Source organism: Cuculus canorus, chromosome 4 (assembly GCF_017976375.1).
Source record: "Cuculus canorus isolate bCucCan1 chromosome 4, bCucCan1.pri, whole genome shotgun sequence".
NCBI classification, from domain to species: domain Eukaryota; kingdom Metazoa; phylum Chordata; class Aves; order Cuculiformes; family Cuculidae; genus Cuculus; species Cuculus canorus.
The window spans coordinates 27,693,493-27,714,081 of NC_071404.1; the positions used below are offsets into that span (position 1 = coordinate 27,693,493).

At 38.2% G+C, this 20,589-nt stretch overlaps 1 protein-coding gene across 3 annotated transcripts in view; it reads right to left on the reverse strand.

Moving 5' to 3' along the window:
* Positions 1-539: 539 nt before the first annotated feature.
* GABRG1 (gamma-aminobutyric acid type A receptor subunit gamma1) overlaps positions 540-20,589 on the reverse strand; it is a 57,558-nt gene continuing 37,508 nt past the window's right edge. For all 3 annotated transcript variants that reach the window (XM_054066106.1, XM_054066108.1, XM_054066107.1), the window contains exons 6-9: positions 20,237-20,374; positions 19,962-20,114; positions 16,744-16,955; positions 540-10,272 (exon numbers count right to left, since the gene is read on the reverse strand). In XM_054066106.1, coding sequence (XP_053922081.1) covers positions 9,994-10,272; positions 16,744-16,955; positions 19,962-20,114; positions 20,237-20,374 — 782 coding nt within the window. In that variant the 3' untranslated portion in view covers positions 540-9,993. The remainder of the gene's footprint in view (positions 10,273-16,743; positions 16,956-19,961; positions 20,115-20,236; positions 20,375-20,589) is intronic.

The following is a 20,589-nucleotide window of genomic DNA, read 5'->3' on the forward strand; positions in this document are numbered from 1 at the left end:
TTCAGTGTGAGCCTTGCTCTTTGCCCCCGAGTATGTCTAATAGAAGGTTACAACCTTTTCAAAAATGATAAACAAGACAAAAAAGAGGGAGCCACATATCATGGCTGTGAGGGATTCTGGAAAGAGAAGGAAGCAGGATTAGCCAAGCACCAGCATCGGCAGAAGTGAAGGAGTTGTGGGGAAGAGCAGCATCACTCCTGTTGGCAGAAACAAACAAGATACGTTTCATTAGCTCACTCTTATAAAGCTGGTCCCAACTGAAATGGTTGGTAAGTGGACTTTCAGCTCCAGAACTTTACTTCTGTGAGATGACTTATGTTCTATTTATATTATTATTTCAGGAAGGAAAGAGAGGGAAAGAGGAGAGGGAAGAAGGAGGGGAAGGAAAAAATTTAAAGCAAGGAAAGGCATTGTTCTCAGTCAGAGCAGTGTCTGAGACTAATTTCATCTGGATAACTACTATCATCATGGTCCTAAAGAGAAAAGAATGGCTGGTATGTAAAAAGTAAATAACATCAGAAAGTAAGTAGCCAGGCACTATTTATTTTTTCACAGTGTAACCAATCAACTTCACAGCAGATACAGTAAAAACAATGTACTAGGACTGCTTTACAAAGTTCAATGTTGAAATTCTCTTGATTCTTACCAGTTTAGGAGACATCAGAGCACAAACATCTAATCTGCTCATTTTGCACAGAACACATGGTATTCAATCGCAGTATTTTATTTTTTATTTTTACCACTATGGCTTTCAGAGTTTTACATTTAGAAAATTACAGACTACATCTCAGAAACATCTGTATGAACCATGCACCATGGTGCAAGCACATCTCCATTCAATGCACAAGGACTAGTGCAACATTTATATGAAAATTCAATAGACATTAACATTCACAGTACAGTCATGAGCTATAAAACCTATCCTTCAAACTGCTAATCAGTCTTCTCCTGTCAAGAGGTTTCTGAGATTTCAGGGTTTTGGGTTTTTTTTTCTGAAAGTCCTTACAACCCAGCTCTCTCCCCTAATCTTTCTTCAGAAATCCTGTTTTCAAAACCTTGAGCAGCCAAGCTCCTTCTGATAATGAGGGTCATAGACACCTCCTTTCTGAGCTTGTTAGTATTATTCCTGTCATCGCACTCAAAGTCTCATCAGTCCTGAAATAAAATCAGCTTTTAGCAGCTGATGTACTATTTTGCATGAGGTATACTGTTGTCAAAAAACCCTCCATAAGTTAAAATCCCTCTATTTGCTTTCATTTCTCCCTAGATCTCATGAAAATAAATAAATAAAAAATCCTGTAGGCAAGAGAGAAGAAAAGGCTCAAAAATTCTAACTCTGAACCATATTTAACTTTCTGCAATAGTCTATAGCAATCTAAAATTTACATTTATTTAAAACTCTACCAGTGATGCCTAGTTACTCACTTTTGGAGTGCTTTAAACTGAAAGCATAAAGGATGATTTTTAGAAAAGGGTCAGCAGTCATGATCTGAAAAGCACATCTTTTTTATATGTATTAAACTACACATCGGAAAATGAGGCATCTGAAAGCTAAGGTTGTACTAAAGAGTGTAACTTGATGTATACGTAAAAATTTTTATTTCTTGTTTTCCAGTTTACATATGGATATATATGCGTATACATCTTTGCCATCATCAATATAATTTCTACCATACTTACAAAGTCTCACATTTAGCCAAGTGAATAACCCGTTTATCATCTCTGAATCAGTCTTCCGGTTCAGGAATGATCATTAATAATGTTGTCAACTATTAAGATGACTGTATCAATGTTTCACTCTAACCTCGCAGACAGACTTATTCAAAATGGAGAAGCAAACAACAATCCATTTAATACGTGCAAATGTTCTAGTTTTGTTATTGCACACAAAAGATTACGGTATTATAAAAGAGGCTGAAGAAGTCATGGCTTAATCACATTAAAAGCCTTTGAGGATATCTTGATGTTTCTAGGCAATTGAATATAATAATGGATGAGTGCATACCAAGGCTATTGGAAAAGTACCAGATAACTGAGCAAAACTGTAAATATCAGCACACTTAGGATAATATTGTTAGCCCAACGGAGGAGGCTGCTGGAAGGAAATCTAAATGGAAGAAAAGGTTTGCATCAACATTGTATATTTTATATATAATCCTTAGAAGCAGCACTGCAAGTTACACAATTTATCTTACTGTTCCATATTTTTTTTCAATAAGTTATCCACAAGGGCTTTAATACATAATTTAAAAAGGAACATTGATGCACAATATTACAGCATTGTTCACTGGTGCCAAAATAACATCAAATTAAATGCATGGTACTAATGCTCTCTTAAGCAGTCAAAAATATTAGCATTTTTTAAAAAGAGAATTAAAAAAGGGACACACTAGTGAGGAGTAAATCATGAATCACTGAAACACTGTGAACTACAGATACTGAGACAGAGACATGCATTGAGTGCAACTGAATAATGACACATCAGTATAATAAATACTGAGACACATAATAAACCAAGTGTTATACTTTAAGGATATTTCTGTAAATTTAGTCTTTAGACCATACACTGTAAATGTTTCACAAACATCAGTGAAGGGGAACAAAAATTACAGCAGTACTATTTATTTAATTGGCAACAGCAACTAAGAACTGATATGAGATTTTTCAAGACAGGAATCACCACGAGACTGACAGATTCTGATCCCACATTTTCACTTAAGGAAGCATTTATATCCTATAGCAATTCAAACTGTATTTGAAGGCATCGTAACACAACCCTTCATGTTTACACAAAAGGTCTAAGCATTCACAGTGGACAGCAGTGGGAAATACAAAAGATACTGTGAAGACACACACACCATTAAGAATTTTTTCAGTGACTAAACCGTGAACACAGATTCATTGTACATTTACACTGAGTCTATGAATATGCAAATGTTCACATTTACCTGTTCTGGCCATCTTAGCCCCAGTGCAAGCCCCTTCACTGTTCCTGCTCCTACTCTGCCGGTGGGCACAACAAACATGACCTTACCTGTTTAACACGACCATGACCTGTTCTACTGATGTCACAAGCCAAAAGATGCCTATTTACAGTCCTCGTAAGGACAAAAAACAATTCAAGAGGAAATAGATTTTTGTAGTGAAACAATGATTCATCCTCACTTCCCACCCATGGCAGCTATTTTTTGTTTGTTGTTTATTTTAAATATTGCCAAATATCTTCTGCAGGGGCAGCACTGGTCATTACTGCTAACAGTCTCCAGCCTTTTCAAGCCTAAATGACAAAGCTGCCCCAAAGAGCCAGCCTGCATCCTCAGTTGGATCAGCTGAAAATCACTCTTCCAGTAATGTTTGGTGGCAAGGCATCTCATACCTGCAATGCCCAGGCAGGGAAACTTCAATGGGAAACTGTCTTTTGAATTCAGCAAGGCTCAAACCATGATGATAAAGATCATTCTGTGAAGCTAGAAACACACAAAAGAATTGCTTCCAACCTGAACAATGCTTGAGTAGGCATGCAGAGCTGTATGGAAAAGCAGCTACTACAAAGAATTACAAAGAGAAGCCTTATTACTGCAAGCGGACTCCTGTCTCTCTTGATCCTGTCAGCTACTGGGACTCAGGCCCTGCTGTCAGAAGCAAAAGTGTCCTTGTTTACAGGCCATATACCTACTCTTCAGAAGCTCTTTTCTTGACTAAGAAAAGGAACTGAGAGGAAGAACAACATAGAATAGTTTACAGGTCTTCTGTTTTACATCCTGTGTGACTCTCCTCATGCAGCTCAGGTAATGTTGACCTACCATAAGCATAATTTGCAGGCAAAGCAGGATTTGTCACAATGAAGGGGAATGACATTGCCTAGGAATTTTACAGATTCTCTTTTTTCCTTAAAATGTGAGGCTTTTAAGATTTTTTTTTAGAAAAAGCATATTGCTAGTGAGGAACAAGACCAGCCTATGGAAAAAAAAGGGCTAGATCCTTCAGTCTATTAGAGCTTAGCTAATCTAAATGGTCTAATCCATGGGTTGCCTGAGGTTTCCTCCAAAGCATTTGCCACACTCCAGCTTTCTCAATGACATTTACTAGTAAATAACATCAACTGTTTAGTATTCACTGCCTTTTCACTAGAATCGTAAAAGATCCAAAAGACAACTCAAAACCCACGATACTGAGTCCTGTGACAAGATTTAGTCACCTTCCCAGGAGTGTAATCAAAACTCTCTCATACACAGCACAGAGAATACCTCAGTGCCTCATAACAGAACAGTCAACTCAATGAAACTGCTCCTGTGCAAAGAAAAACATCGCGGCAGGGATGCTTTTGCAGCATGCTGGAAGTCACAGCACACATCCATCTTCTGAAGGGAAGCACGTACCTTGTTTCGAATTATAGTCCAGTAGGCAGAAATCACCCTTTCTTTTAACCAGAAACTTACCAAACTCTTTGGAGCCCACTGGCTATTCTAGTTCACATCTGACATAATCACAATACACCTTTCCACTGCTTGAAGGAGAGAGGAACTCAAACAATTCAATGTAGTCTGGGTCAGGTTTCCACTCCCAAGCGTATTAGCTGTCGAGAGGACTAACAGTGGTGTAGACACCTGGGTACTAGCTTTTTCCCACTGTCTACTGTACTAACTAATATTCAATAATTAAAAAAGTTTTATAATTAATAATGAAATGAGAAAAAAGATAACCTTTCTCTAATTTAACTTGATTTCTGATTTTCCATCTGACATTTCATCAGAATAATCACTCAAGATAACTATCCACCACTCATTCATCATTCAAGTGATGAATCAAGGAACTGCAGAGTTTGGAGGTTGTTTTGGTATTTTTTAATTAAATATATATATATAGCAAGGAAATCAAGAGCATTATCACAGATGCCAGTGAGAAATCTATTAACAAAATATGTCACTCAGACCCACGTAACTGGATTCTGGAACCACTTTTCCCTGTGGCATTTTCTACTCCATTTTTCTCCTTCCCCCACGCCAGCTTTCACTGCAGATTGTCAACGGAAATATGCCTGTCCTAAGAAGGCACCCCTCTACCTCTAGCTGCAAGCCCCCATCACCTGTATTGGACCAGAATAAATGGTCATAGTCTTCGCATGATCACTCACATGACCCCGCCCATCTGGTTCAAACATTAACTCACAAAAAAGTAAAATAAAGAGAAATTTTTAAGTTTTGATTAATCTTGCAACATAATTTTACAATTGCTATCACTAGCATAAGTGAAGCAGAAGCAAGAGGTGAAGAAGTAAGGACAGATTGTTCCTTTCACTGATTTAAATGACTTAGGTAGCAAGCCCATGGCATTAACCAATGGCAGAAGCCTTATCTAAAGCCCAGAGAGCATTGTCCCTATCCCCATGAATCAGTCTCCTCCACAGCACATTCAGTTAGGGCATGTGGACATTCACTAAGCTTTTTCAGAAAAGAAAGCACAGCAATTCTAATTCCTGTCCTTGTATTCTTTAGCTGGGGAATTCTATGTTAGTTTCTATTTTCTGCATCTATTTTAATGACTACAAAATACAGTATTATTTCATAATGATAAAAGAAAAAAAAAAAAAAGTGTAGTCTGGGCTGCATAAATAGAAGTGTGACCAACAGTTTGAGAGTGTTGATTACGCCCCTACTCTGTTCTTGTGAGACCTGACCTGGAGTACTGTAGTCTGTTTTGGAGTCCTCGGCAGAGGAAGGACATGCATCTGTTAGAGCAAGTCCAGAAGAGGACCATGAAGATGAGCTGGAGCACCTCCCACATGAGGACAGGCTAAGGCAGTGGGGCTTGTTTAGCCTAGAGAAGAGAAGACTCTGGGAAGAGCTTACAGCAGCCTTCGAATACTTAAAGTGGGCCCTCAAGAAAGCCAGGGAATGGCTCTTTATCAGGTAGTGTAGTGATAGGACAAGAAGTAATGGTTTTAAGCTGAAAGAGAGTGGATTTAGACTAGATATTAGGCAGAAATTTTTTACTGTTGGTGTGGTGAGGCACTGGAACTGTTTGCCCAGAGAAGTCATGAATGCCCCACCCCTGGAGGTGTTTGGGATCAGGCTAGATGGGGCTTTGAGCAACCTGACCTAGTGGAAGGTGTCCCTGACCATGGCAGAGCTTCGGCACTTGGTGATCTTTATGGTCCCTCCCAACTCAAACCATTCTACGATTCTATTCTAAGATCACATTTAATGTATGACTGATAGAAAGTACAAGTAAATAAAAAGACAATTATATTAGCAACTATTAAAAAATAGATGTATTTGCACTAATTCTCAGGTATTCTGAAGCAGTAAATTGGAATGATGTCCAACGTAATTAAACGAAAAATATCTTACTTCAGACAGACAGATATTTAAATCCAGACTCCTCTGCTGAGCTTTCAATTGAAAGGTCAAAGCTGTTCAGAAATTACAGAGCTCAGTTCATATATCAAGCAACAGAAAATCATAACATGTTGGAGGTGATTCTCCTTCGAAGTTTTACACAATCCTATGTCTCTGAATATCAGAAAACTGGATAAGGTTAAAGCCTTAAGCACATGAACATGTGAATATAAAAGCTCGTGCATGGGTTGCACTGCCACCACATAAAACAGATTCCTTCAGACACAGAAGACATGCACTGAAGGTCAGTGAGGTACAATCACAGTCAAAACCTTACCAAGAAATAACACATTGAGCTGTACTCACTACTAAAACAAAGAAGTGGTGAACACTTAACACAGAAATATCAAGGAAAAGTCTCCTTTGTTAAAAAAAATATTTCAGGAGATACCTAAGATAGGTGCAGTATGAAACAGATTTCCTGGTCTTTCACCTCTGTGCCTTTATGGCAGTTTCTCCTTTTACATTCTCTTTCAGTGAGAAAACTTCCTACTTATGAGGCTCTGGGTCACATCCTTAATGTTCAATTACTGGAGCTACTGAACACTTATTATTGAAATTAGTGCAAATTAAGCATGTGTTAACGGCATCAATTCAGGATAGCATCACTATGGCAGTACATTAAGCATATGCTTTCCTGCATTCCACTCTAATTACAGTACTGATTAGGAATAGGTTTAAGCTCGTGCTTAAGCAGTAATGGTCAGAATAATATGACCCCAAATACTGTGATCCTAGACATCAGTAAATGAACTTTCACCCAGGTAGGTTTGAAAAATGATTGCAGCATCTAAGTCCAAGTAATTATAGTCTCTATTTTTGTCATTTTTATGAGTATCACTTGGATTTCTTGAAATTAAGTCTTCACATGCAGATCAGAAAGAAAACACATAGGAATAAAATAACACATTTATTACATGCCATGTTACAGTTTACTGCATTCCCATTTCTATTTGCACTGACAGTACTATGGGAAACTAAAATTATTGAATCAGAAACAAATTAAGTACACAGAAAAGTTTGTCAACAGACATTAGCAAGTGTATCTATAAGCCAAACAGTCATAACATTCAATAGATTTAATATCCCATTACATTGTTTCATAGAAATTAGAGATTAAAGACTTCTTATCCATCCCTTGCCAATTCAAGATGTTTTCTGTTCTTCAATTCAGTCACTGGAGGCTGATTGGCAACTGACAATTGCATGTATAGAAAAGGCTAAGTAGATGTGCCAAAGGAGAGCACGCTGTGAAATTTGTATTTCCCCTTATGAACTGCCAAGATCTTTCAAGTTCCTTTTGTTTAAAGGTGAATAAATGAAACTCAGGAGCTCCCAAAATCTGGGCCTTGTATTGCACAGTGAGTAGACTGCTTTTCAAGTGCACACCCAACATGCTGCTGCTGAAGCTCCCTCCTATAGAGGAATGTGTTTAGTATACTGTCAAGAAGCATCAAACCGCACTACAGAATTAAAACTGACACATTGCCATTGTACTGAACATTTTCTGAAAATGAAACTCTAAAGAAACAACACATTGCAGTAGATCAATGCTGTTAATGATGTCACACTTCCATGCTCAGTCTAAGAATCAGAAGAAGTTGGTGCTCAGAAAGGTCATGCAACAAATAATGTCAGCCAAACTCAAAAGCAGGCTTTCAGATTCTTTCAACATCTTCCATATTTCATCAGCTAAATACTGAAATAAAGTTTGCATTAAAATGGAATCTTCTCTACCATACCATACCAGAATCACTGCACATAGTCTTGCATTCTCTATTAAACTTTAGGGCTGAACACTGCATTAACATTTCATCTGAAATGTGTATTGCATATCATATTTTATGATGTCTGGTACCAACTAGAATATAAAAATACATTAATCTTTTCTGAGAAAATCGAAAGAGGGAGCACATTCAACAGAAATATTGGGGGGGAGGGGTTCTTCATGTATCATTTTCTATTATTAGCCATTAATCATGTCTTTATCTCCAGTACTGAACATCCTTTACCTACAGCCAAATGTTAATCCCATTAATCCTCTTTAAAGATCTATAGAGTCTTCTGTGTAATTCTGAATTTTACTTAATGCATATCTTAATTTTACAATGATTTTTGCAAGCTCACTTGAGACCAGTTCCTTTTTAAAAAAGGAGGAACAACTGCACTTTTCCATAATGAAGACAATGGATTTAAAAATATAGATGAAATACTAAATGCTGCTAGTCAGCAATACTCAACACAGAGAAGACAGTCCACAAGAAAGGCTACTACTGAAGAATTAGTATCAGAGCGAACAGCAGCTCTGACCACAGAAAGGCTGGAGAACAGATCCTGTGAGTTTTGCTGGGGGGAAACATCTCATCATGGAGAACGATCTGCAATGCATAAGGATAAATACTTCCCCCCTACCTTGCCCAGTAACAAGTCTTTTCCATTTAGCAACAAACATACATCAAGGAGGTAATTACAAAACAATCCATAATACAGGTTCAGTTAAGTCCATACCTGGCTTTGGCTCAGTGAGTAGCTTATGCAGTAACAAGCAGAATCTACAAAATCATACTGAATGCAAAGTGCAGCAGGTCACACACTACACTCGTAGGGTTGGAGATTTAACATAGTGGCTTTTAATACAACTATAGCACTATTACAAGTTTTCCAAACTCTGACTGTAGAAATTCTACAGAATGTAGAGTTATGACTTTTTTTGTGGTCCTGAGTATGAGTCAGAGAAAGGAGAATGGGAAGGACATGAAGAGCATTAGGCTTAATGGCCAGAATCTCAGCCAATATGAGTCTGGTTTCCATGAAATGAGAAAGCAATGGCAGCTGCGTAGGAATTTTTGAAAGTTGTAGCCCTCTTGGAGGACTTTGGGAGCTCACAACACTGAACTAAAGACAGATGGAGCATAGACATAAATGCAATCTAAGGTTGAAAGCCAAAAGCCTTTATTTACGGTCAGGATAAGACAAGCTCAGAATTACCCCTGGGGTTTTTGTGATACACTGATTACTCACCGCTCTAATCTGTGAATTCTGTATAAATCTGAATGTACTTAACTATTACTTAATCACTCTTTTTAACATGCTGCAGAGAACAAATGGCTGGTTGAAAAATAAAAATGTTCCATTTCAACTTTTTAAAATAAGGGATTAATAAAATAATCACCTTATAAATGAAATGGATGAGAACAATTAATCCCATTTTATTAAGGCTTTCTTTGTAAAGGTGTAAGAGATGCTACAGAATTCATCTACGTTATCATTTAGGAGTAAAACTGGAAGTTTATGTAGAACACTCCAGTAAAATAACATAGCCTCCTGATTTTGCAAGACAACAATAAGTATGTGTTCAGGCAAGTTAAATATTAGAGATATTTATATTTATACTTTTTCTTTAAAATACCAGCATTAGTTCTACAGCTGATCACAAGAGGGAGACTACATCACCGTATTTTCTCTCGTTGTTTCAAATTTTTAAAGCATTCAAACAATTTGAGTCATTTTGGACCAGCTCTAATCTTTGATCACTGCAAAGTGTTAATGATTGTTAAATCAGCATTTTTTTCTGAGTTTGTCAAATCTCTGAAATTTATAGATAAAGATAGCCAATCCAGTAAACAAGATTGAACAATGCAAAGGCAGTTGGAAAGAAGATTCGAGAATACGAATCAATTTTTGCAATACGGATGTGTATCCTTCCTTCTCTCCAAGATCCTGTGCGGCAGTCTTCAAAACAACAGAAGAAGCTAGCACAGTCTTTCCCTTCTAGGCACTCATATCCATAATCATCATCACGTTCAGGGAGATGATTAATGTTATTAATTGGAATTAGTGTTGATCCAGGTCGAACAGCAATTGCAGGTGGTTTCTTAAGAAAAAAAAAAAAAAAGAAGAAAAATACAGTTTTGCAGTGTTTTTTAATCCTCAGATTGAATAATTCCATAGCTTTTCCATAGCAAAGGCCAGTATAAGCACTGTACAATATACAGAAATTCTCATATTAAAGAAAACAGTTTGGGGAGCTTTGTGAATTATGAACTGCTGTATATAATTAGCTCATGCAGGCAAATGATCATGAATGATTTTCACCTGCTACAGTGACAACTGGGTTGTGCTGGGATTTGGGAATAGTAGATAATTAGTTACACAAGACAGGGGTAGCTGATCCCATCTATGCAACACAAATGAACATTTTGAAGTCAGTCACAGCCTGACAACTGGGTCACAAGTAAGTCCACAAGGAGGCTACAGGCATCACTACCAAGGGAATGATGGTTCTCCCATCATTTGGAGTCTTTAGAACAAGACTGGATGCATTTTTGGAAGCTACAATTACACACACACAAAAAAAAAAAATCGGATTAGTAGCACATCACTGGTGAAGTTTAAGAGACTGAGACACATAAGGTCAGGCTACATGATCTAACCCTCTGATGTTAAATTCTCAAACAATATTCCCCACCTATCGAAACCAAGACATAAGACTCTTGAGGAGAATACCATTTAAGTCAGTGAAACTAATTAATTCAGCTCTTCATTCTTACTTTACATGGGCATAATTCAAGACTCTTGCAATCTGGTAAAAATTTAGTGAAGAAGATATTAAGATTCATAATATTCATAGAAAAAAAACAACTGAGTATTTTATTGCATAGTACACATACTGTGTGCTATTCCCTTTCTTGCGACTTCTGCCTTTTCACCTTCCTTTCACTTACACTACAACAGTTCATCTTTCCTCCTTACACTGTTCTGATTCCACACAGTTATTCACTCTTCATCCTTGTTTTCCTGAATATTTCAATAGGCATTCTTTTTTCCTCCTTGTAAATCTCACAGCCTTTTTAAACTACTCCATAATCCTCCTTTTCTCAAACCCACCCCCACTCCAGCACATCTTTTGGAATCTTGAGAATAAAGACAGGGGTTCAGCCAACACTACTCTTATGTTGTCTTCTCCCTTTTACCATCTCCATATTTTGTTATGTAAGGAATAAATATAGCAGGAAAGGATGCAGTCAGAACTAATTGGGTATTGAAGTGTAGAGAAGAATCTCTCTTAAACAATTATACAGGATGGGCAATGAAAAAATATGGAAAAAAATGTGAAAAGCAGGAAGCCACATCATTTAGATTCTTGCTATGCTTTAAAGTCCTGCTGTCCCACTTAGAGGGAACTACTTTGGTCAGTACAAAGATCTCTATACATTGTTAAGGAGGCACTCTATTGCTGCAGGGACATCTTACCCAATGTCCCAAGGGGTGACGTTAAAGCAATATCCACCATGTTTCTGAACAGCTTTATTTAATAAGTGTCTTTGCCAGAGGAAGCTTCACACAGGCTGCTGTTTCAACACTTTTTAGACGATGACCTAGGGAGCTAATTATCATCCTAAAGGACCTCATTATTCTTTTCAGTTATGATAAAATACCGACAACACTAATAAAGAGCAGTTACACGGTTCTACCCTAATTTGAGGCATTACAAATGGCTTATTCTTATAAAACACAAAAAGTAAGTCGACATTTTTAACTTACAAAATCAGTGGGTTTTGAAGATATATAGGGAAAGATGCTTATTTCTGATTCCCACCTACTCTGCCTTTACAAAAATGTTCTGATTGCTGGTTCTGCCAATGTAAGATTCATGGCGCAGTTTGTTCCTACTAGTGGGGTAAAACAGGAATTCTCAACTCAGAAACACCATAGCAAGAGTAAAAAATAACAGTACTGCTTTTCGCTACTCATGTCACCAGCACAGGCTGAAGCTGGCTACCGAATAACAGGTTTGAACATGGTGCCTGAGAGAAGCAGAAAGACAGTCCCATCTTGTAGGCCTAACTACGTACAGGGAATGCATAAAATGTGTGTAAGAAAGACACAATATGAGGGAAAAGGGGGAAAAAAAGATCAACACCTTGCAAGCAAATGACTTCACATCAACTGGCAGAGACTTAAAAAAAATAAATAACATGTAAATACAGTAGTACATACTGACTGCTATGTAAATGCCTACTGATACTGCAGATAAAACTCCATATACAGTAAGAAGCATTTATAAGAACACTCTGGTAAGACCAAAACCAGATTTTCTGCACTAACATTAATACATGCACAAAAGCAAGCCATTGTCTATGGAGATCACAGCACAGGTGATGCATTCTCTTCAGGTGAAACGATGATAAGAACAAGATTCACAGCTAATTAAATTTAATCTTTCCTGCCCAAACTAATTATCCTTACTAATGTGGAATTTACATAAGCCAATTCATACTACCTTTCTCAAATGATGTGAGATTGTAAGATGAAACTGCTGTAATCATTTGAAAAATCTCACCATTTTTTTCACAAGATCATTTATTGTACCTTCTTGGCATCAGTTCATGGAATAATAAGCTTTTAAGGCATTTTGCAATAGAAATAGAAGACCTATGCAAGGCAAGTTTTCCAAAGAAAAAACAACTGTAAATGAGAGCTTTTCAGAAGGAATTAAACTACCTATTTTAATTAAATTGGTTTTTGAGTTACATGTCCATAAATACAAGAGAAAAATAATGAATAGAAGTCTTTGACAAAAATAAAGGAAACCAAAAAAAAAAGAAGAAAAAATATGGATTTGTAATTCTATGACTTCTCGTTAATTAATCAGATGGCTTCTTTAATTGTTCTATTTGGAACAAGAAATTCCATAGCTTTTTATAAAACGGCACCAAACACCCTTCGTTTTTTAGAATAATCTCTTATTTAGCATGGTCTTATAGCCATAACGTGCCGAAATGTTTAAAGAATTCTGTGTGAAAAGGTGGTTGTTTTTCAACTACTTAAAAATAAAAAGCATTCTTTAAGAACACAGTAAAACACAGCTGCTTAGTGTTTTGAGTATTGCATTGCTAATTTTTATCTTAGTCTAAACTCCAGCTACTTATTCAACAAGTGTCACAGTTTCTAACTCGCCTTCATTCTACACTTCAAATTGTCATATGTACTGAAAATCTCAAAACCTTTCTCAGACTACTGCACAAATGGCTGATGTGTGAACAGATTCTGGAAAGTCTTGTTACTCCATTCAATAGAGTATACTTGCAAACCACTTCAATGGCTTTTGATCTGCTTGCAACTGATCATTAATATCTCCCTGGTTTGAATAAGCAGTATTTCCTTCTCTCTTCCTTCTCCCCCTTGTTGTGCAAGCTGAGAGGAGATCTGTTTCAACTCCTTGTTCCTTAAGTGTTGTTGAGATCTCATTACAACACCAACTTAAAACTGAATCTGCTATGCTAACACTAGGAAATCCCCCAAATTCTTCAGCCTCTACTATCTCTTACCCTCATTGCTCAGCTGCGGCCCTTGCCACTCTTTACATTATGCCTACATTTGCTTCTAAAGCTAACAGGAAGGAGATTTGAGGTTTCATTTTCCAGTCGCTGTGCTGGATTCCCTGAGAATGTCCAAGTGAGGCAGCAAAGGGCTGTATTAATCCTTCACCAGTAGCCTTGTCCTAAATACACAACCAACTCACTCAGACCAGTTCACCATATGAAATGTAAGGGCTCTCATTTCATAGAATCATAGAATGGTTTGGGTTGGAAGGGACCTTACAGATCATCTAGTTCCAACTCCCCTGCCATAGGCAGGGACACCTTCCACTAGGTCAGGTTGCCACTCCCCGCCTACCTTGTAGGCCCGCTCTAAGCATTGGAAAGCTGCTGTAAGTTCTCCCCAGAGGCTTCTCTTCTCTAGGCTAAACAAGCCCCACTGTCTCAGCCCGTCCTCATATGGGAAGCGCTCCAGACTCCTGATCATCTTCATGGTCCTCCTCTGGACTTGCTCTAGCAGATGCATGTCCTTCCTGTGCTGAGCACTCCAAAACCAAATGCAGTACTCCAGGTGAGGTCTCACGAGAGCAGAGTATAGGGGCAGAAGCACCTCCCTTGACATGCTGGTCACACTTTTTTTAATGCAATGCAGGATATGGTTAGCTTTCTGGGCTGCAAGCACACACTGCTGGCTCATGTTGAGCTTCTCATCCACCAGCACCCTTAAGTCCTTCTCTTCAAGGCTGATTTCAATCCATTCTCAGCCCAGTCTCTATTTGTGTTTGAGATTGCCCCAAATCAGGTCCAGGACCTTGCACTTGGCCTTGTTGAACTTCATGAACTACCAGAGGCCCACCTCTCAACAATGTCAAGTCCCTCTGGATGGCATCCTTTCCCTCCAGTGCGTCAACCATGCCACACAGTTTGGTGTCATCAGCAATCTTGCTGATGGTGCTCTCAATCCCACTGTCCATGACTGCCATGAAGATAAACAATACCGGTCCCAATACTGTCTCCTGAGTAACACCACTTGTCATTGGTCTTCATTTGGACATTGAGCTGTTGACCACAACTCTTTGGGTGTGTCCATCCAGCCAATTTCTTATCCACCAAATGTTGCATCCATCAAATCCATACCTCTCCAATTTGTTGACCAGAACATTGTACAGGACTGTGTCAAATGCTTGGCACAGGTCCAGACAGATTATGTCAGTTACTCTTCCCTTTTCCACCAATGCTGTAGCCCCATCATAGAAGGCCATCAAATTTGCCAGGCATGATTTGCCCTTAGTGAAGCCATGTTAGTTGTCACCAACCAGCTCCTTATTTTCCATGTGCCTCAGCAGAGTTACCAGAAGGATCTGTTCCACGATCTTGCCAGACACAGAAGTGAGACTGACTGGATTGTAATTCCCCAGGTATTCCTTATTACCTTTTTAAAAAATAGGAGTTATATTTTTTCTTTTCCAGTCAGCAGGGACTCCACTGGACTGTCACAACTCCTCGAGGGCTTAGGAGTTTCATTTGCCAGCTCCCTCAGGACCTGTGAATGCACCTCATCAGTTCCGATGGACTTGTGTACCTTCAGGTTCCTTAGATGGTCTCAAACCTAATCCACTCTTACAATGGGCAGTTCTTCACTCTCCATGCCCTGCCTTTGCCTCTGTGAGTTGGGTGGTGTGGCTTCACGCCACTGAGGCAAAAAAGTCACTATGCACCTCAGCATTCTCCATGTCTTGGGCAACCAGGCCTCCCATTCCAGAGAGGGCCCACATTCTCCCTAGTCTTCCTTTTATCAGCGACAGACCTACAGAAAGTTTTCTTGTTGTCCTTGACTTCCGTGCCTAGATTTAATTCTATCTGGGCTCTAGCATTTCTAGTTTTCCCTGTTATTAAGCCATAGCAGCCCAGCAGTTCCTCCATAAGACAGTCTCCCACAGCAACACTGCTCAAAATAGGTGTGTCAGCACTTCCCAACACTAGTCACAGAATGTGTATAGCTCATAACAGGATTTTGGCATGTCCCTATCTGGGCTCCTGTAAATTCGTTTTAACTTCTGTTTGATCTTACATAGGTGCCATTCAGCCTTCACTCAGACAAGACAAGTGGTACTATAATTCAGCTATGCTCCAGCTTCCTTTGATCAAATGACATTGAAGGAGGCTTTATAACGTTATCCTACCTGTTACTCTCTCCAAAAGATGACTACAATCAAGCTGCCGTTATTAAGACTAGTGTTTGAATGAGTGAGCTGTTTAATTCCTTTATCTCGATGCTTTATTAGTTTAAAGATTAGCTTTAAATACTTGTGCTGGCTTCCAACAATAGATTCTTTGGAAGTTTCAGTATTCTTTCTACATAAACTGAGAGCCTCTTAAAATGGAATACTTGTTCCTGGGATATGTGGGAATTCACCACCGTATAAACACCAACTTGTAAAAGTAGAAGGTTCATTTTACCAAAAAGAAACATGGAAGCAAATGAAAAAGAAAAAAAAAATAGAGCTAAAGTAGAATTTCAGAATACTGACCAATAATAAGCACCTTTTTTCTTTGCAAATCTAGTGAGATAAGAGCCAAAAAACCCTTGTACCTTCAGTCCAATTACATTATCCATAGTGCTACAGTCTTATCTACGGTTCTTTGCCAGATGCTGTTTTCAGAAGCACTGTGCCCAGACAGAACTGTCTCCATGGGCACACACTCCATGGGCAGCTCTAGAAGCACAAAGGGCTTGGGCATGGCATGGAACATTATATTAAATCACCCACTAGCTTAAAGCTCATGCATTCTCATTCATGTATGAGTGGAAAGATCTAAAAGCTTTGTTCTTCAGTAGTATTTACAGTAAATTTGCACAAGCCCCCAACTGTAAAAAAAAAAAAAAACAAAAAGAGAAAATAAATATTAGTGTTAATAGTCTTTGAATATAAGCTAATACATTTAAGAAACAGCCTCTCAAAAGTAACGCTACAATAAAGAGCATTCTGTATTTTTTTTCCTTCTTGTTTGGCTAAACTTACTGATGGCTTAGATTTTGCCTTCTTTTCTTTTCCTTTGTCCCCTTTTCTGTTGCTGGTAAAGTAATGCAAGGTGCCATATTCCATCAAGGCAGCAAACACAAAAATGAAGCAAACTGAAACAAAAAGGTCCATTGCTGTCACATAGGAAACCTTGGGGAGTGACTTCCTAGCAATTGTACTCAACGTTGTCATAGTTAGCACCGTTGTAATGCCTGTTTGAGAAAGAAAGATAAAAAACAGGAATGGGGAAGCATATAAGTAATTCAATCATATTGTCACTAAAAAAATCCTCAAATTAGCCCTTTATACATCCATGAGGCACACAAAAAGTAAGCCACAGCTGGGGCGACCACTGATCACACCCACACACATTGATGCTATCACAAGAAGCCATCCCTATGGAACCAGCAGCCACACAGGATCATAGAGTAGGCAGCACATTTAACTTTCAGTTTAAATCCATTCCATTTTCAACATTCACTGAATAAATAGTGACATTAAAAAGGTCTGTGTAATTTTATCAGTTTGTTACAGAATGCACACATAAAACAAACTCAATAGACAAACAAGTACAATTAAACACAGAAATTTATGAACACAAACTTTTGGTTCTTGAAAGATTACAATGTACTAAAGGACACATTCAGGGAAAAAAGGGTGTTATTTATCAGTTATTTCAAACTTTCAGAAAACAAAAGAAAATGGAATAATGTTTTCAATTGGTTGTTTCTGGCACGTGGCTGCTCAAACCAGATGATCTTCATGGCCTTTCTGGTCTCACTCTAAGTTAACAGATATTTTTCCACTACTGTGTCTTAAGTAATGGAAAATGTTTTTCTTGATTCACTTACATACAAGTTAACTAAATGAACAAGTTGTCCTTAATAGCGATGTGTTCAGAATCTCAGCTATACCACTACTCACTGCTTTAACATTTAAAAGGTGTTAACTCTTCTTATATTTGATGTTTCAGGGAAATGCAAAGCCTTTTTTTCATAGAAGTCCAAAATTAAGAGGTGGTCTTTTCTTTAGAGAGCAATATTTGAACACACAAATAATTTGTTACTCACACACACAGCCTTATTGAAAAAGAAGTGTTACACAAGTCCAAGGTTGCCTACAGCTTTTAAATCAAAGTATGGAATCAGGGGAAGCTATGGACTGATCCTGCGGCAGAAAGTAGTGGTGATTTTGCAACAGAATCCCCAATGAAATTAAATGCATAAAAGTGTAAACAAATAACCATAGTTTTTTGAAAGTTCTTCATTTCCACTAGATGTTTTTGAAAATCAATTAGGCATTTATCTGCATAACTAAACGTTTAAACATCTTTAATCATCTCAAATGTTTTGCTTTGGGAAACTACGGTCTGACACGACCTTTCAACATATATGCAAGAAAAACGCCCAAGCCTTTTCAGCATACCTGATGCCAGGACAGGTTCTGGATGGGAAGTGACGGCCACCACTCCCCTTACTGACTTCTGTTCATAGAGGTAAAAGGGAACCATGGACTTTCCCAGTCATCTCCACCATGCAAATGGCATACAGTGTGCTGACACAGGGAACATCAAAACTCCCGCAGCATCACAACTGCATGCCAAGATGAACCATACTTAGTTTTGGCTTTATTGTCTTTCAGCCTTTTTCTATAAATTGCATCTATTCCAATGGCATTCTCTTTCTTCTTCCCCAGAGCATCTGTATGTGAGAAAAGTCATCCTACAATCTGTCAAATTATATCTTCTGCATGTTCACACAAAAGGACCTCAACTTCAACTGGAGAAAGCTGCAAAAATGACATTGCAAATATTTGTAGTACATCTTAAGTAGATGCAGGTTAGTACCGCTGAAGTGTGAGCACGAAAATTCTAGCTTACCCATGAGATCAAAGGCTAATTTGCTAGGTTCATGGCACAGAAAAAGTACTTTGTAAAAAGATCAAACTGGATTCAGAACAAGCAGGATATCAATATGCGTTTTTCCTGTTATAACTAGTGTCTTTCCAGGTTGCAACTGCAATGATGTCCAATGATCAGCTAGTCAAATAGATTTTATAATAAATTTCTAACTACTGAGAAATACTGTCATTTATTCAAAATTTCAGGCTCTATTCACTAAACTGCAGTATTTTTAAATATCACAAAGTTAAGACACGAGACCTGGATTTTCTTCCCTTATAATTTCACTAGGTTACTGAGCCACGTTCACTTTTCCTTACTTTTTTTCTTGACTCATTAATCTTGCAGGCTTGACTGCACAGTGGTCTGGTTTCAATGGCAAAGCCAGGGAATTAAAAGCCTGGTTTCAACCCTCTGGCAGAAACCTCCTCTAATATGGGAATGGTGTGTTCAGAATCCTATAAGCTGGTGAGTAAAATTAACTCATATCTCTCACTTACTAAAATATATTCTCAGCTCTATCTTTTCCCCAATATAGGTCACAATGCCATCACCAGTTTTACTAAATGCATCTGTCACTGCTAAGCTTAAAGTTGCGCATGTGTCCCCTGTGCACTCCACACAGCCCTGTTTATTCTGCTTTATGTGGGGACTGTGGCTCCTCTCCAAGGCAGCACATGAATCCTAAACAGTCAAGTGTAGAAGACTGACCCCATGCTATACAGGTCAGCCAAGATGATGCTAATACAGAATTCTCTCTATAGCAGAACATACTTCAGTACTGTTTGTAGTAAAAGCAGCACAGTGTTTGTGAGTTATTTGCTTAACTGCTTAAAGTGCAACTTCGGCTCCAAATTTTCTGTCCTATCCTGGGCTTAAAAGAACAACTGAATCATTTCTACACCACAACAACCACCGCTCCCCAAGTTCCACCCCCCAAAAAACAAAAAACCCTAAACAAAACCCAGAACTTCATGGGTTTCACTTGTGTAGTAATGACATCCCTTATTCTATGGTGCTAGCTGAAGTTTAATCATACTTGCAGACTAATGACTGCCACACTGCCATCCCTGGACATGAGGAAAAGAACATAAAGGAGAAAAAATGTTTTCCAGCTTTTCTCTCTCAACAGCCCCTCTTTAAGCCCTGCTTGCAACCACAGCAGGATCTGCCTACTCTTAATCTTGCAGTTCAAGAGAGAGGGTGATCAACGTTCACAATCTGAAGGGGGATTAACCATGGTTAATTTACTCCCTGCTGCAGATTTGTATCCTGGGGAACACCAGACCCTTCAAGGCTGAAAAAAAGACATTCTTACCTAGAGAAGTCCTTGCAGGAACTGCATCCTTATTGATCCAAAATGACACCCATGAAAGAACAACCGTGAGTATACAAGGAATGTACGTCTGAATAGTAAAATACCCCATACGTCTGCTGAGATCAAAGAAGATTGTCATAATAATATAATCACCTATAAATTAAAAAGAAAAAAATACTTACATGACTTTGAAAATGGCTTTCAGTTGTATCTTCATCCCTTAGTCTTGTTCTACATAGGTATTACATGAAATAAAACTTAGCACTTTGCCTTACCAGACAAGGTATGAGAAATGGCAGTTGTATTTCGTAACCCCACAAATGCAAATTGATACAGTCTCCAGTATTTTGGATCTGCCACTTCAACAGAGGTTTTCTTCCATTTGTATTCAATTTCATTTCTGGGATACCCATCTAGGATAAAACACAGCAAATCAATGGTTCAGCCACAGTATTTACGAAACCACGTGTTGTGGTCTCTGAAGTTGTTTATAAAATAAACCAGGGCTATGCTTAAAGTGAATCAGAGAAAAAGTCAATCTCTATTTCACCTGATACACTGAGAATTTAACTACAGAATACCTAGCCTCAGTTTTAAGGCTACCTAAATGGATAATTGATCAAATACT